This window comes from Corvus cornix, chromosome 2, assembly GCF_000738735.6.
Source record: "Corvus cornix cornix isolate S_Up_H32 chromosome 2, ASM73873v5, whole genome shotgun sequence".
Lineage (NCBI taxonomy): Eukaryota > Metazoa > Chordata > Aves > Passeriformes > Corvidae > Corvus > Corvus cornix.
In genome coordinates this window covers 47,759,551-47,778,467 of record NC_046333.1, presented here as the reverse complement: position 1 = coordinate 47,778,467, position 18,917 = coordinate 47,759,551, and the positions used below count along the sequence as shown (strand labels likewise).

At 42.1% G+C, this 18,917-nt stretch overlaps 1 protein-coding gene across 1 annotated transcript in view; it reads right to left on the bottom strand.

Moving 5' to 3' along the window:
• Positions 1-3,185: 3,185 nt before the first annotated feature.
• Positions 3,186-18,917, bottom strand: part of RAPGEF5 (Rap guanine nucleotide exchange factor 5) — a 159,343-nt gene continuing 143,611 nt past the window's right edge. The window contains exons 24-26 of the mRNA XM_039570699.1: positions 15,322-15,386; positions 10,294-10,348; positions 3,186-6,911 (exon numbers count right to left, since the gene is read on the bottom strand). Coding sequence (XP_039426633.1) covers positions 6,793-6,911; positions 10,294-10,348; positions 15,322-15,386 — 239 coding nt within the window. The 3' untranslated portion in view covers positions 3,186-6,792. The remainder of the gene's footprint in view (positions 6,912-10,293; positions 10,349-15,321; positions 15,387-18,917) is intronic.

The following is an 18,917-nucleotide window of genomic DNA, read 5'->3' as shown; positions in this document are numbered from 1 at the left end:
GGTTTTCCAATCAAATTTTATTCTAAATGATGTTGATTCACTATTCCTTAGCACCCCCAGGTCTCCTCCGACTCCTTACCACAGAGATGAAAGGTGAAACCTTAGGAGTAGGAACTAGGACTGTAAAGAGCACTAAAGGCAGCCCACAAAGACCTCTTAGGGATCAGCCCTGAAATGCAAACCCAGCACATCCACCTCTCCTTGCAAAGCAACAACTTCACCAGCCAGAAATCCAGGTGCAAGCAATCAGACCCATGCAGAGAACACAAAGGAAGAACTTCCTTCTCATCTTCTGCATTTGGGTGACCTCCCAAATGGCTCTTCTCTTTCTTAACCCTAAAATGAGTTTTTCCCTGGGTTTTAGCTGCCTGGTTTCTCTAGGATGGTTGTGTTTTTCTTAATGGGGAGGATTGCTTCTACCCTGAGATTTCCCCTGGGGAAATCGGACCTGGAAAAGGTCAGGAGCACTGTTCAGAGTAAAGGAAGTTTTCCAAGGTTTTCAAGATCATGATGAGAGGAAAGAGAATGTCTTTACAAACAATTCTATAGGTGAAGGTTTGGGTGTCAACATCTGTGAAATGGGCCTTAATGTCTCTACTAACTCTGGGCAGCAGATTCCTTACGGAGCCCAGACAGCTTGGCTCCTGAAGCAAACAAGTGGGTCTGCACAAGCCCGAACTTCTCGACTTTGGGGTAAAATAGAAAGTTCAAGGGCGGAATATGTGGTAGGCGGTTCGGGAAGGCTGTACCTTCCTAGTACTTTAGCCAATGGGGAAAGGAAGAGGGCAACATGTGGCCAGGAGTTTAGGATAAATGGAGGCTGCGCCCTCTGAAACCTCGAGAGAGAAAACCACATGAGTGTGTGCGCCAGTGGACTCTCTCCCTTTATTTGAATAAAGTTCCAGGACTCTTCTGTCTCCTTTTTGGACATAAACCTCTGGCATTTATGGATTTTCCTGGTAATGCCACTTCCCTCCCTGGCAAAAGAAACAGATGAAAAAGCCATGCTGAAGTCCAGACAGTTCCCAAAATGCATGGATTTGCATCTCTGCACATAAGTGATTGTACAAACCTCCTGAGGAGACCACCAGCGGCAACTGCTTACCACAGCAGTGGGCAGTGAAAATTAAAATTATGCAGACTGTATCACTGTCATACTTTTAAAGGCTCTGAGGCAGATGCTGCTCAAGGGTGTTTAGAGGGGTCTTATGGAATCACAGAATATTCTGACTTGGAAGGGACCCAGAAGGTTCATCAAAGTTTAACTCTCAAGTGAATGGCCCCTTCTGGGGTCAAACCCACAGCCCCAGCATTAATAGCACCATGCTCTAACCAACTGAGTTAATCACCAGACCTTCCTCCAGACAAGAGGAAATGCAGAACACATCTCTCCTTGCTTCAACAATTGTTTGGCCCACCATTGCAGGCCTCCTCAGTTCTCCAGACTTTAACTATGCTGCTCAATTCTTGTAACTCTGATACCACTACAAGCATTTCACAGCATTATCACAGCATTTCATGCCCTACACCTGTGAGTGTAAGGTGCCATCCCACACATCTCCAGTCTCCAATGTGAAATGGTGTGACATTGTAGGAGTGGAAGATTTACTTTCTTTGGGTTTTTTTGTGTAACTCCGTTGCCACTCCCAGGGCAGAAGTGAGCAGGACTCCACAGCAGGTGCTCTGGGTGGCATGAAATCTGCTGGGACATGAAACACAGCAAATATTCAGGAGGTTTGGTTTTCAGGTTGAGCAGCTTTTTCCTCCTGAGAAGAGGAAATCACCTCTCCATGGGGTAGAGCAGTTGTCCCCATGCAGATCAGTGCTGCTCTGCACAGGGGGCTGTGCTGGCCTGCAGCAAACTGCCCCCACCTGCTGCCTCTGGGGTCACACAGCTCCTGCAGGAATGGCTCATCACAGACCCCTCTGCTTACTTCAGTTAAACTTCACAGAGTCCCTTGAGCAGCTGAAATTGCAGGCCTTTGCCAGTCAAGCTCTTTTTAGTGGAGAGGGATAGAGGAACCCTTGTGTGAACAGTTTAGCAAGATGGTCTCAAGGGACAACATCCACAGCACAGCAGCCTCTTCTCGTGGCTCTCTAGCACAACTGGAGCTGTAAGGCAGCTGTCCTCAGCTCCACACCCTGCCATTTGCATATCACCTGAAAGGTATCATCACTCTTCTTGTGAAAGTCTCCCAGCAAGGGCAACAGAGGGAAGGAGAGCCCTTTCTGCAAAGGTAGCTGCTTGCACGTAGCCACGTGTGGCTTAACAACTGCAACAGGTTTGGAGGTTCTCTCCCAGTCTTCTGGGCTACACTGTGGGGAGCAGGGATATTCAATGAAGGGACAGTGATAAACAGCTGAGACCATAAATTCTTCTGATTGTGCAACTGGGTCTGGGAAAGTAGGTCTGTCTGTAATGTATCTTCAAACATCATTACAGAGGAGTATCAACAATTCAGGCTTATTTTAAATATTAAGGTTAGAATCCACCTTGTCTGTATACTAACACTAGCACAAACACTTTTAAGGTCAGGCTTAAGATTACTTGAGGTGCAGGCACTCAGAGGACTAAGCACTGCCTATTTGTAAAGCTCTCTGAACAGAGAGTAAGTACCAAGAGTTACATCTGTTTGAAATAGCCAGATTTGGCTTCCTGGTTCCTGGGGTTTGCAAGAGGAAAGGAAGGACGGACAGGGCAAGCCTCAGCTGCTTTACAGTGCATCCTGAGCTCTGCCTTCCTGCTGCAGACCAGCCCAGAGGAAGGAGAGGAAACAGCACCATCAGGGATGACTGATGACAGGGAAAAGCATTTGCTGTCCTCAGTAAGAGGATCAAGTGCCAATAAGCAGACTCCAGAGGATATGAAGACAGATTTACTCCTCCCCTCTCCCACAGAGACTTCTCATGGTAGCTCGAGGCCCCTCTTTGGCTGTGCTGTGATGACAGGGCACAGCTGAGGCCCCATTAACATCATTCGTGCTTTGAAACATTGGTACCAGCACATCCCACTGACCTGAGACAGATGAGCAGCTCTGAAAGGGGTCAGGCTTGTGAGCCTCTGTGTGAGTCTGCATCTATCTCACAAATGCAGTGAGGGTCTGTGGAACTGAACGACTGGTAGTAAAATATTCCATATAGGAACAATAAGTACGTGTGATAGGCATAAAGGCACAGAAACCAGATTTCATTAAGGTAGTTTTTATATTTTGAAAAGCAATATTAAAAAACACTGGAAAATGCAAGATAAACCTAACAGTTGCTTCTACAAGTTTTAACCTTGTATTGCTTGGCCATTTTGACATATAAATTATTGCTTACTAGCTCTCATAAATACACAACACAATAATATGTACAGAGGCAAACAAGCATGAAATATGCAAAGGAAAACATTGGCAACATTGATTCTGGTAAATCAGATTATTTCATACATACCAGGTCTCATGATGGTGGATAACTACTAGCTGTAGTCCCTGAGAAGTTAGGTAAATACCTTGATTTGGGGGTTTCTATTTTATTACTTTTAATGCAAGCTGACACCATTATGGCACTCAAGAGAGAACAGGCAGGTGTTCTTACCTCAGCTCATTTACTTCACCCAGTGTTTAACAGTGTATAAGATGACAATAAATAGGCTATGCAAATAAATATTACTCTGCTAAAATGTTTAGTATTTACATCTTTCTTTGTAATTTTACAGCAGCACACATCTTATTTCTGATAACACCCTTTCTTTTGCCACTGCTATGCAAATGAAATTTATTGCTATCCAAGATGATGCTGGAATCAAAAACTGTGTCAGAGAAACACCTAAATTTGTTGCCACAAAATCCCACATCAAAGAGGTATAAAGTGACACAGCTCCTTCCTTTGTTCTGTCTAATTACTCCTCCTAGGTACTAAAATAAAAGAGTATGCAGAGTATTTAACCCCAGGTGTGATTGCAGTAAGTGGAATTTACAAGATTTATAGATTTTATACCATGTAACCTCACTGCACTATTGAAGGATGTAAAAAAATCACACGATATCACCAGTGCTGGACCCGGGCAGAAGGCTGTATAGTGTTGCCCTTCCCTAACACAGGGTTTACTTTTACTTCTTCTCACAACCTCCACACCTTCAAACTGCTTGCCAGTCTGCAGCAAAGCTCTGCAATACTTCACCTGTGGAATGAAGACTCTGAAGGGCCTTTTTTAAAATTAGACATATTAGCTACAGGTTTGGGCTATTTACTTTTCCTTTATAGTAACAGGTCTAAGGCCCTATTTTCAACATTAAATTGATGCAGCCATGTTGGACCCTCCCACCTGAAACTTAAATCCAAGTTATACATGTCACTATAAAAACTAGTCTGTAAATCTGTGACTAGTTGTCTAATTAGTCACAGCACAGATAACAAGGTTAATGCTTGGCTGTGTGCCTTCAGTCTGATTTTATGCCAGCTTCAAGGGGTAGACAACACCTGATTTAGTGTGAAATTACAGTGGTGCAGAAAGCCAACACCTCAGCTGCCTCGAAGCCTATTAGTATTAGTTAACTCATCCCTTTACTTCATTGTCAGTTGGCAGAGTGAGGAGTATTCCACATAGTTCTATCAGGCTTTCAAATCAAAGCCTCAGCACAGTCATTTTTCTTCTTCTTTTTTTTTTTCCCTTCTTTCATTTCCTTGTCTTTTATTCTTCTCCAACAGAGCTGCTGCTTCATCCACAGTAGCTACCAAAACTATCACAGAGCCAAATGCAGTGAAATCACAAACAGCCCCACCTTCTCACCCTGAATGCCTTTGAATGTTTCCTCTCCCACAGATTTCCAGAACAACTTTGTGGACTAGAGTGTTACACCACACGAGCTGAAACATGCAGGCTGGTCTACATACAGGCTCCTAAAAATAATGCCACATTAAAAAAAAAATTCACAAGAGGGAGCTCAAAACCCAGGAAACCATCCAGGTAATTCAGCTAGGGTGGGAATTCCAAATGCAGTAGCCCTAGGAAGAACTGCAAAAACACAAGCAACAAATTGTATCCGTTTTTTTTTCTTACACTGCAAAAAGGAGCCCACCACAGCTAGTAACTTCATTTGAACAGTTTTGGTCTGTTTGCACAAAAGAGTTATTTACAATATGTGCAGTCACATCTACAGAAGAACATAGGAAATTTTTACTCCATGGCCAGCAAGAGTTTATTTTTTTTTCTTTTTACTGGGTAAAAAGAAGATTTTTTTTTCTTAAAAAAAAAAAAACAAACATATAGTATTTGATAATAACAAAGTACAAGCAAATACATTTCTGAAACATCTGTTTCCTTTACAATAGATCTATACAATATTTCACAGATGGGAAAACTGAATGCATTCTACAGATTCCCCCACAGACTACTTGTTAAAGCTGGTTTTTTTTTTTAATCCCTTTAAACCAGAGATAACAGGATGATGAAGAGCATGCTACTTCAGTATTCCCACATTTTAGTAAAAAAGCATTTTCTTGGAGGTCTTCCTCATGTGGAAAACATACAACAGAGATGGGCAAGCAATGCAATGTATCCTCCCTGCTCTGCAAAGGGACCATCACCGTGAGTCAGTGCACAAACACAGGCCAAAGAGCACTCTGCACGTTGCCTGAGGCATTCACTAGATCATTCCAGGGCAACTTCTTAGCACTGGAAACCAGGTGATGGTGGTGCTCGAGATGTAGGTCAGCTTAGACAAGACTTTAGAAATGCTGCCTCAGTACAGGTCCAGGTGCAGTACTTTTAGCTGCATGAGAATTGTCTAGGGAAGGACTGTGAAAGGGACAAAAGCAGTAAAGGGATCCTGATGGTGAGAGCCTGCTGTGTATGCAGGTAATTACACTGGTACGCTGTAAGGTGCACCCTTCTGTTCTTTAAAAACTAGAAGCATGTGCAAGTTAGGTGAGTTTTACTTGGTGAAATGGTATTTCCAGTGGGGGGAATTAGAAATGCAGATGGATCTAGGCATTTGCCTCTGAATAGATACCAAGGAGGCTGTAATCCAAACAGAAAACAAAACTCCTGCTATAGTAATTTATAACACATTAACTGCAGGAGCCAGTGCTAAATCTGAGATAACTGAAAAGGAAGAAAATAGCATGTTTTCAGTATACAAACAATTGTGTCCATAAATTGCAACAGAAGTGGATTGGCTCTTACAGTGTGTTTTATAAAGCATATTCTTAAAGGAGCCATAACAGAGTGAACGGTTTACTGCTGACCTCCACATCACAACACACTCGAGTTTCATCTGGTTGTTATATTCCCGTTCTAGGTTGCTCGCACATCTCAAATATGATGCTCCATTGGACTCATGGCAGCTGCACAGATTGCACATTATTTTTGGCAATAATACTTTGGCAGCCTTGAATTAGTGAGGTACATACTGTGGTGAACTGGGAATCAACCCCCTTGCGGCATGTTGCTTGCTGAAATGTTTTGTTGCTGTGACATGATGATTCCTTTCTTTCTAATACTGGCAGAATCTGCATTGAAAGCTACACTGGACCAAACAATATTTTCAGAGAAACCAAGCTCCTGAGCTCAAAGGAAACTGCTCCACTCCCTCAGGTCCCAGTGACCAGCGGGAATGGCACCAAGCTTGCCCTGCAACTCTGTGAGCAGCTCCTTTGCTGGCTCTTGCCTGATTTTCCTGTGCATGTTGTGTGAGCTACTGATAAAACTCAGTAAACTGTTCTCATATAGGGAAGCAACATGCTTGGCATAAACATTCACTTAATTCAAAGTGCTGCAGTTACAAGGTTATATGAAGCTGTGTAGGCTCACACTCGTGGCTCTATCCTGTGAGAGAGCTCAAACAGAGCTTGCTGGTTGTCGATGACATGCAGGTGGTGGACGTATGGCTTCAGCTCGTGATGCTCTTTCGAAGGAACTTCATTGCCTGCAAGACAGGAGAAAGGGGATGGATCAGAAAGCTGTGCCTTGCCTGCTTCTCTGTCCTGTGTCACAGAGTCACTGCTGTGCCACCTGTCAGGTGCTAGACAGCCACAGAAAAGACAGCCAGTAATCCAAAGGACTTGCTGTTTAAGTGCAATGCATGAGGTAACAGCTAGATAGAGAAAAGGGGAGAAGAAAAAAAGAAATAGGCAATTCTGGGCAGCCAGCATGCATAAAAGGAGGGGGACATGAGGACAGCAAGACGCTGACTCTTGGGAAGAGGAAGATTTACTTCTGCTGGCAGTACAGGCAGTCCATCCCCTGTAAGGGTGGTTCAAGGTTTCCTTTGTGCTGCTCTGGCAGCACAGTGGGACCTTAAGCAGGGGTGGGCAACCCAGCCTGCAACTTTTTAAGAATTTTAACACAAGTCCACAAGACAGCAGGCCCTGGATGATTGTCTTCAGAGCCGGTGAAAGGTGACAGCGCAGCAGATGGATACAAAAGCTCTTCAAAGCTGCTCTGACAGGCCCCTGCGTTTTGATCTGTTATGCTTTTGATTTCTGATCTAGTAACAGAGACAGGAGTCGTGCTGTCATTTCATGGGAGTTTACGCAGCAAGAGGAATTAGCTGTGTAACAGGCAAACTGAAGGGTGGCCTGAATAGCAGTTGTTCTCTGTTACAAGATTTATGCTCAAAATGGGCTTGTGGGAACTCGCTGCCTGTGAAACCCTCCAGCATGGCTGGTACTAGCAGAAATTGAAAAAAGAAAGCCAAGCCCAAGACCCATCAAGATAGGCAGAGAAAGCAACATTGCTGACTGATGGCAAACAAGCAAAGGTTGGAAAGCTCAATTCATGTCCATGTCCTCAAGGACTTTTTAATAATATCACCATAAATTGAAAAAGAAAACCCTTCAAAATTGCCTGAATCAATCAGCTTAACTCACACACTTTTTCCCTCTCCTTTGTTTCATTATCATCCTTTTCTCCACACTCTCCAGCTATACAAGAAAGTTTCCAGGAATCACCAATCCCACTTGTTTCTGAAGACTGCTGCATGATGCTGTGTGGGTAACATGGGATGTGAATGCAGCCAGTTCTGCATGTGGTTGCTAAGGGGCTCCTGGGCAGCTGTTTTAAAGAGCTCTTGCACAGCAGCCATCTAACTTGAGCAATGTTGGAGAGAACAGGATAATGTGATGAATTTGTGCCAGGATACAGAGCTGACCTTTTTGTTCTGAGGGAATAGGATCCCAGCAGCTGTGCTGAATGTACTGAAAAACATTTGTATTTCTCATTAACACCTCAAATGACAAAAGCTTGAATTATGTTATTTTCTCAGGCTGCTTTTCCTCGCTTTGGAAATGCTATTATTTGTTTTCAGGATTTAGGATATAAATGTTATTTCCATTAAAAAGGCATTTCAGTCTTACTTGGAAGCTAACCAGTTTCTAACCCAGAAACACTTTGGCCTGCAAGCTTAATACACATGATACAGTTCATAAACAATAATAATATTCCTTGCTTAGTTTTGTTTGAATTCCTTCCTACAGTGAGATGCCTGCTGCTCTTAGGCCAATCTGGGAATTGATGCAGTAGAAAGATTCACATTCCTGAGAGCAAAATAAGCCCACTAAAAAAGGAAACTGTCCATAAAGTCTCAATAAATATTCAGTGAATTCATTTCATGCCTAAACGAATTTTAGGAAAAAAAAGTGCCTACAGGGATGTCAGTATAAGCTGCTTTTTAAATGCCAGCTTCACAATAAATCAAGTGTATGGTAAAACAAAATAACAATTGCCTACTTCAAACTACCAGATTATACGATAAATCTCAGGTATTAACCTTGGATTTATGCTGCAAGACTTACAAAATCACTTGGAAAAATAAAAAGGCAAAAACGAGATGAAAGTTGTTCAGGGAAGATGCAAAAAACCCTCATCTCACTGAAACGAACCAGTGCTACTTTTCCTAATGTCAAATAGGAGACATTTTAACTTACAGAGGCATGGTTTAGATTAATCAGTATTTCCTTCAGTATCTGAAATTTTAAAAAGGCACATCTTGCTCCTTCCTCCCTTCTTCCTCTCTTACATACATTTACATACATTTATATATATGTATTAGACTTACTCAAGAACCATAATATTGAGCAGTCTTTGTTTAAAAGTAATACTGTATGTACATGTGGTAATTCTACAGAACAAATGTTTAACAGAACTCTTAAAAGTACCTATTATTCTCCAAGGTACCTGTATTTATAATCAAATTTACTATTAATATTCTTTTTGTTGGATTCAATGCTGACAGCTGCTGAAAAATCAGTGGAAAAAAGATATTATTCAAGTCTGTTTCCCCCAAGGCTGTAGCACAGTTCTGAACTTCTCTTTGAAAAAGAGGTTTTAGTGGCCTCAATAAACGACATGTTTAGTGGGTTTGGCTTAAAAACTGACTGCTTCCTAAAGTAGTTCTTGTGTCCACTTCCTGTATCTAACATCTCTGCAGAGAATAAGAACACTGAGAAGGAGAAAAACAAGGTTTCTCCTCTGTAAGCAGCAGAACAAAGACAGCTGAAGTTTTCTGGCATAGTCCCTTAGGGTTGGATTCTCTGGTGGCTAATAAGGCGGAAACAACAACAACAAAAATTTTAAAAAGCAAACAAAAAGAAGTCCTCTGTGCAGCTGAGGCACTCGCGATCATTGCCTTCAGCATAGATCCTCCTGTGTCTAAAGCAGGCATGGCTATATTTGCAGCCTCCCCTAGAAGAGGAAATAACCCCCTCATTTCTTCCTACTCAACCACTTTCATGAAACCCACAGGATCTTCATACCTTCAAGACTCCTACAGTTTCGTGAAATGTCCTTAAGAACCCCAAATAAGCAAACAATTGCTCTTGGTGAAGAGCTGAGTGAAAAGCTGTGGGGATGAGTACCATCTTTCAGCTACTGGAAGCCAAGGCAGCTGTGAATTCCTTACCAAAACACTCAGACTGGCAGGAGACTGAGCTAACTCGGTTATAGCTCGGAAAGGCAGGAACAGCAGCATATACCAGAGGCCTCCATCACTGAATGCAGCTGGCACAGATCTTACATAGGGTTTTGAAGAGATGGCAATTTTTGCAGGAAAGTAATTTATTAAAATTTGGAAGCTGTTCCAAGAAACATTTTGTAAACTAAAGCTTCCTCCAACTGCAGTTTTGGCTATGTTGAACTTCCAATAATGATGCCCTCTCTTGCCCTTCGGTAAAATAATTTTTGACCACATTCTGCTGCTGTAGTAAACCTGAGCAACTGGAAAGAAAACAGGGAAAAAAACCAAAACAAAAACCCAACAAACCCTCAAGGACGTACAAAGGCAAAATAAGTCAGAAATTTTGTCTACTCACCAAATTGGTTATTTCTGCAATGTCTCAATGACCGAACAGTATCTGCAATCATGTGCTGCAAAGACAAAATGAAAAACATCAGTGCAAAGAACTGAGACAGATTCTATCATTAGAAAAGCCTGAAAAATCTCCTTGCCCTACACTGTACAGCAAAAAGCAACTGTGGTAAGGTAGAAAATGAAGACAGCAGGAGAAACTTTGCTCTTTATCTTAGTGATACCATTTGATGAAACAGGGTTAGTCTAGATGTCTTATTGATATCACACAGATTAAATGAGAACAACTCCCTAGGAACTCAATGGAAAGTGGTAATGAAAAATAACCAAACAATTGCTCATTTTGGTTCCAGTGACTTTTATTAAACTGAAAGCCTACAGCAAGGAAGTCCTGTGGCTTGGGTGAATGCTTTGGAGTTCAATCCCAGCTTTAGTGCATTACCTAAGGTATTGTGTAGTTTGCAGCCTCTCCTTCTGTCTCCACAGGTTGTATAATTGGACTGTAAGCCTCTTTGTGGCACAGCCTACACCCCTTAGCGCATACTTGTGTAATGCCTACCACACTCAGGCACCAGTATCAGCTAGGCAGTTCTCTGCAGCCTAACCAGCACAAAAAAAAGGAGCCCATAATCTAAATGCTGCAGAGCAAGCACCCTGACATCTCCACAGGTATGTACCAAGTAAAACTGTCCTGTAGGTAGGGTATTTTAACAAAAACTGGTGCTTACAGGGATACTGGATGTTCACTTATATAAAGCAGAGGAAACGAAAGGTTTAAATTAATTTTCTCATTCAGGCTCAGGTCGTCCATTTACAAAAACTGGGACTATTCACTACAAATCAGTAGAGGGAACTTATTTCACTAGATACTACCCATACAGTTCTTAAGCCACTACTCTTTCAAAATTTGACTTTTTCTGAGGCAATTCCTCCCCAAATCTAGTAAGTAACGGAAGCAAATTGCAGTTAACAGGAATGATGTGACAGCTCATGCAAACAGCTGATGATTCTTTCACATCTCCTTCAAAAATTATCAGAGGTGGAAAGGGTTAACTGTCTTGAGCAGAATATATTTAAGACCAGGATGATGCAGAAAAGCTCATCTCTCAGCATCCTGGGAGTGGCTTACAACATTCCTCCACAGAAAAGCTTATCACAAGAGCATGTTTAATGGAAACTTCATATTTCTTTCATCAGTAAATCAAAATAATTTTTCTCATTACCTGCTGTGCTTCATTTGCCATGAAATTACACAATCTCTTTTGCTGATGTCCTTGCACTGATTATAATGAAGTTCTAATGACATGATCTAGATTTCACGATCAATAATGTGAGTACTGGCAGTACTACAACTTCCACCAGTGCTGCTACTGTGATGATTTCCAGCCAACACCCTTTGCATTTGGATTTTAGAAGTCAGAGAGACCCAACTATCACACAAACTAACTCTTTGCTGTCTCTCCTTTGTAGTCAGTCACTGTGAGGGTCCATCCCAAGACTGGCTTCTGGCGATGCTCTGGTAAGGGAAGAACCTCTGTGTAACATTTAAAGCAGAATCCCAAATCCTCTGGCTTTAGTATCCTATCAGGCATTTCTCTCTGGTTACAACTCTCAGGGATCCAAAAGTAACGCAGAAAGTCAGCCAATGTACCTGCAAAGCAAATGCTATCTCCTGACTGCTTAAAGAGGTGCTTGCACACTTGTTAGCGTGATGAGTAACACACACATTTCCTGTGGCTTTTCAGCCTACCAGCTACCCAGGATCATTAGCACTCTTTTCACTGAGGAAAGCAAAGCCTCAGGCTTGGGGTTGAACAGATATTTGGGGTTGAGAACCTACAGCTGCAGGTACACAGTCCTTACAGCTGAAGGCTCTAGGTGAGCAGGTGTTATTGAAAATGGTAATGGCCACTGACCTGTAACAGAGTTTGCTGGAGTGCGGCTAAGACCTGTCATTGCTAAGACATAGCTGATGGCTGGAGAGAAAAACCTGAAGAAGCCACATTTCAATGAAGCAGCTCAGAAAATACCACGGAAATACCTTGAGATGTGACCATGTATATCTTCATTTATTCCTTCAGATTTAGTTGAAGAAGTAGGTATAGTACTAAATATTGATCTAACACTATTATAGACTAGACTTTACCCAAAATGCAGTTAAATAAACCACTGCAACCCCTTCACCTTTGCTAAAGCTAGGTAACATTCCTGAGACAAAAGATCACTTCTTTTTCTTCTCTTCGCAAATTTCCTTCTTTACATTTTGAATTAACTTAGTATCCACTGCAATCATGTCATGTCAAATCAAATTCAGTCATGGTAGGATTGCTGAGGTCTAAGAATATAAAAGAAGCAGGGACTGTAGGGAGAAAGAAGATCTTTTATTAAACCAACTAATATAGCTGGAAAAGTTAACGGTTCAAACTGACAAGCCCTCCTTCAGCTGTTTAATGCAGAAATGAAATATTTCAAAATACTGATCCAGACGGAGACACAAGAAACCATCTTTGCTTTGAAATTCATGAGTGGAAATTCTACTCATTTATGACAGCAAGTTCCTTCCCCAAAGCAGTAATCTGCTATGGTAGAATAATTCTTTTCTTCTTTTTCTGCAACAGCAAATTTGCAGGTGAGGTTCAGTGGCTTGATCCAAATTGAGCAGGAGTCAATGTCAATCCTAATTTTTCTCAGCAAAGGCCAAGAAGTGCTGAGCACTTCAGTGTTCCATACAGAACACCAAGAAGGACATTGTTCTTTGGGACAAAGCCCTTATAATTGGAAAAGAAACGTGGACTGATGAATACGTGATCACATGTGATGCATCTTGTTAGCTCATGGCTATTGACTAAATCCCTTAAGGTCCAACTGAGCCAGTGTAATACCAGTGTGCAGCCTGAGTTTCCACTACACTGGTATTTAAATCTCTCCTAAGCCCCCACTTCCTAAGCTTGCACTATTGTCTGCATTCACATGTACAGGGCTGCATGAGACAGCATGTTTCTGAGAGCTGTGATCTGAATGATAATTTGGAGGAAGTGTCAATCTGAACAACCCTCACCCCACAACCATCACCTCAGCCTCTCCCCCCCGTCATTTAAAATGCCCATTATCCATTTGAATGGAAAAGGTGAGATCCCAGCTCACTGAAGTCAATCAGCAAAGCTCCCCTGCCTCTGGAGACACAACGGAGACAGAAAGGAAAGGGATTCTTACCCAGGAAGCCCAGCATACATTAAACATATACATGATTACACAACAAACAAACAAATGAACACTGCTGAGACTGGACAAGAATTAGATCCTATATATTCACTAAATAAATATATTGGCCAGTGGGGGGATTTTAGTAACAATTATGGTACATCAAGGGCTAGTTTAATTTACATGTTAATTGGATGTACTTCCAAGGGGCAATGAAGAAGAACATGCTAATGAGTTTTATGCAAACACCTAAAGGTCAAAGAGTTAATGGACTTGGGACAAGAAAATCTTTCATTAAATGCAAATCAGTGTTCTTGTAAACTCTGCAACAATAAAAGGTACAGAAGTCAAATAGAAAACAGGAAAAAAAGGAGCTCAGGTTCAAAAGTCAGAGTCTACGTCTGCTTGCAAGTTGAAAGACAACATACATTATGATAAAATGTGAAAATAAGTTCAACATCTGGTTCATGAATAACTCCATGGTGGTGTGTTCATTCCCAAACAAGTGTAAACACATGGAGAAAATACTTGGGCACAATTCACCAACCACAGCCATCTGGACTAACAATCCCATGGCACACCTGGAGCAATTGCAAAGAACATTTTGGTTTCTTGGTCAAATACTACAGGCCAACAAAAAAAAATCCAGGTTTCTCTACTCCACCACTGTTCAGATATATAGACTTCACCTTTCAGTGCCATTGAATCACAGAATAAGCCAAGCTGGAAGGCACCCACAAGGATCATCGAGTCCAGTTCCTGGTCCTGCACAGCACCATCCCCAAGAGTCACACCATGTGCCTGAGAGCATTGTCCAAACACTTCTTGAACTCTGTCAGGTTGGTGCTGTGACCACTTCCCTGGGGAGCCTGTTCCAGTGCCCAACCACCCTCTGGTAAAGAACCTTTTCCTGATACCTAAACCTAAACCTCCCCTGACACAACGTCAGGCCATTCCCTCAGGTCCTATCATTGATCACCACACAGAAGAGATCAGTGCCTGCCCTTCCTCTTCACCTCAAGAGCAAGTTGTAACTGCAATGAGGTCTCCTCCAGGTTGAACACACCAAGTGACCTCATGAAAATGTTATCAAAAATAAACCCAAAATCAAACCAACCAACCAACAAACAACAATAAAAACCAAACCACCAAAAGCCAATGCAAATTAGGCAACTCAAACTTCTCTCAGTAATATCATGCCAGAGTAGATGTCATATGACATCTACAGTGAATGTGGCTGAAAATACATCATCAAGTGTCCTTATGCATAAAAGGTACAATAGTGATATGTACAGTCAATTTAATTCATATTTTAGGCATTATTTTCTTTCTCATTTAACCTAGATCAAAAAGTTTCACTTTCATTTAAGATCCCCAAAATTACAATACCACCGGCAGGTGATAAACTAGAGGAATCTTTCCTTAAGTGATAAAGAAGAGAAGCCTTGAGGAAAAAAAAAAAAGGGGAACATAATTCAGAGAAAGCTGAAGCAGGAGAACTTAAGTCATAAAAAACAGCCCACAAGGTGGTACAAAGGAATTGGTCTCACTGGACGTAAATGAAGAGTGGACTGTGTGGCAGTGATGATGACCATTACTGGTTTAGCCATTTTACACAGAAGTAGAGGAGGAAGGAATGAGAAGAGAGAGGAGCAGAGGAAAAGGGCAGGGGAGAGTGACTTGGCTGTTTTATCCTGCTTGCTCTTTTTTACCCCCAATTATTTCTTCCTGGTTCAGCCAGAAGAAAGTTTTAGTCTTACAAGTTAAGGAAGGCAAAGGGAAGAAGAGAACATGAATGTTTTGAAAAACAGGAAGGACAAAATTAGCTTACCAGCTTTTCAAAATTAACAAGGTTATCCAGAAATGTTTTATTTCCTTCATGGATGAATGTTACATCTGGAAAGAAAAAAAAAAAGAAAAACAATTACTATTCACAACTTTGTGTTTTAATGCAAATAAATAAAATCACTAAACAGCAACCAAAAAAAAAAAAAAAAAAAAAAAAGGAAAAAGGAAAGCATTTCATTAAGAATTGACACAATACCTTGTAACAATGAAACAAAAGCCTGGCCTAATGATGACATGCAGAGATTATTAGATAACAACAATATTTACAGATGGTTAAGGAGAGTGTTTTCAAATGGGAGCAAGGATTTCTTATTAAACCTGGTCTGTGCTACTTCTGGGATGCATAATATACAGAGGATGGCTGGGAGTAGGGCAGGGAATCCAGAGGGATGGCCCTGCATGTCATACCTGCTCTCCCTGCAGCACCAATCCAGACATTCTGCCCATGGCTGTGCCCAGGCTGGGACACGTCTGTCCCTGAGCCCAGAGGTCCACAGGGGCAGAGCTACCAGACGCTGGAGCTGGCTCTGGCACCCCTTCATCTCCCTCTGTAGGACACAATGGCTCTGAAGTCCTCCCAAAGACATGGGCTACAGCAGTGGATAGCCAGAGAGGTTAAACGTGAGACTGACCAAAGTCAGTTTGAAAGCTTTGAAATAAGCATCATGGCTAGGGAAAAACACTTTTATGCAGTGTTGTCGGAGGGAGTTTCCAAAGGCAACAAAAAGGTCAGAGGAAAAGGGAAAGGTCTATATTTGGCTCCAGGAAGAGAACTGAACACAGTGTAATGAACTGGAGGGAGGGAATATCAGGCAAAATAAATGTTGCCAAGTTAAGATTACAATTAAAACAGTAGCTCAAAGCCATTTGCTCTAGGGGTTTTTTTTGCGTATTGATAAAATTGATCAATAGTTAACTCATGTAAGCACAGTTAACTATTGGGAGACAGCAAATGTTGATCACAAAACCTAAGAAGCAGGATTCACCTTAATCTTGCCAAGATAAGAGGAACAAGGATTTACTTGAAACCAGCACAGAAACTGCTGGGTCACCCCACAAAGGACTGCACGTGCTCCGGAAAGAAAGGCGAAAAGTGCATTGTGATGAAGACTGCTAGCCTTCATCAGAAAGACCCCGAGGAAGAAGAGGAGCCTTCCTCAGTTCGACCACCAGGACACACCATGCATGTGTGACACATATGCTAATGATACTAATGACTTCCAAGAACTAATTTACATAACCACTCCTATCCCAAGGAATGTGATGAATATTCATAAATTTTACATGTAATACTGGACTGTATGGAGTGCTCTGTGTGTGTGTGTTAGGAGGAGAGATCCCCCACACCTGACGCTGAATAAAGCAAATACCTACTTCTCTGACTGTCTCTGAAGTGTCTCCTGGCCCAGTTTAGGGTGATTCAGTATTAGGTCAGAAGTGAGACCTATCTTGGACATGAAGTACGAAGAATATGAATAGATTCCCTGTGGGAGTGGAAGCTCTGACTTCAATAGTGCACCCTCCAGGTTACTGAAAATACTGGGAGGAGCACCATGACCATGCCCCCATCAGCTCTCTCCTGGATATGAGGGTACCCAGGAGATCCATGAGGAGAAAACGTTAACAGAATGAGATGGCACTCCAACACCTTTACTCCTTAAAGGTCACAGCTGTGTAGGCCAGCAGGAGAATGGCACACAGTAAACAGGACAAGTCTCCCTCTCAGCAGAGGTGCCAGCCTCCAGCCCACCAGTCCAACTGTGCACCTCAGCATTTCTCCTGTGCTCACCTCTAGGACTCCCTCTGATACTCACATGGACCCCATGGTTTAGGGGGATTTTAGGACTGGAAACCTGCAGAGATGCTTTGTCACACACACCCCCACCCCCATCCGCCTCCACCTTCACCCTCCCTCAAAACAGCCAACCTGATTTATTTCCTTGGGTTTCAAAGGCTCGCTCTGTGCCTGAGGGGCATTTTGTAATTGCTTGGAATTGAAATGCTAAACGGCTTCAAATGCCGGGAGGAAACCCGGGGCTGGGACTCTTATGGGGGGGTGATGGAGAGCTGCTGTGCCCCTAGGATGGCTGGGCTGCGGCAGGCAGGATGCCAGCCTGGACACGCAGAAAGCACAGCATATGCTGCTGATACCTCCAGCACCTCTCCTAACCCTGGGATGCATCCTAAAAACCAGAGGGAAAGGAGGGAGCAGGACCCTTTACACCTCCTCTGCTGGGCTGCTTTGGGGCACCCAGGGAAAGGGACACAGAAAGGACACGACTTCAGGACACAGGCAGTACTTGTGTCTGTATCAATGCAGTTAAAAACTGTCCATCACTTCTAATGAAAAACCTATACTGGATGCAGAAATTTCCACACAGCTTTTTAAGTCATTGACAGCAATGTGTATATCTCTGAGGGCAGAAGGAACAGAAATTTGCTTTGCAGCCAACAACTAAGAGTCTAGATAAATTCAGTGGAGCAGAAAATTGCATCTGAACTAGGTTATAAGGGTATATCACAGTATTTTATTACACATTTGAAAAATCTGCCTGATTTTCAAAAGCTGTGCCTGTGTGCTGAGAGCTCTGCATTTAAATTTAATTAACTTTTAAAAGGACACTCTGAAGTTATTTTTCATAATTTAAGAATTTTCATTTTTTTAATTGAAACTACTTTTGTTCCTATTGTGATGAAATACAGCAATTTGCTGAGTTATTAATGATTTCTATGCTGCCCATGCCTATTTTACTGGTCTTGGAAATGACTTTAATACAAATATGCCTGTTATGGAATAAATTCCTTCGCACCATGAAATACTTTTGGAATTATCAACCTTGGCAACATCTCTTTATGGACCACAGTACTGAAGGACATTACTGCATTAATTTCAAAGTCTTCTTGCTATCTCCAGTACAAGTTAAAGACACAAATGCTGTCTAGGTGCATGTTCTTATACACCACATTGTAGTGCTGTGCAAACATCATTGCTACAAGTGACTTATGTTTGCTGCCTTTGTTTGCAGGCACGACATGCTCCAGAACACTTTAAAAATATTGATTTTGAAGCCTTGATAATTGTATCCATCTGAATTAATGCAAACTCCTTTGATGTATGCAAAGAGGGGAAGTGTCTGGTGGCTCCCAAACTGTCACCAACTGATCTGGAGAACTGCCTTCAAACATTTCACAGCAGCAGCAGCAGGTTGGAATAAACAGCCTAAAGAGAACACTTTCAGAATACAGGAATAAACAAACGAATTTGCCATGTTCAAAGACTAGGCAATTAATAATTAATGACTTCAAGACAATGCAATATTTGAAATACTTGCCACTTAATTAGCTGTCCAGCTCACTGCATTAGCAAGTAGTTGTACTTTAAGAGATTTTTTAAAAATTATTTTAGATAGTAAGATTTTATCTCTTTCAGACTTATAAGAGACCTGGAAATCCCCTCCTCTCAGGACAGAGAGACAGGGCAGGTTCTGCTTTCAGGGTGGCACCAGGGAGGTTCATCCCAGCAAAGCAGGGAGGCATCTCCCAACAGGCATCTCAGAGCAGCAGTATGGCCATGGCCAC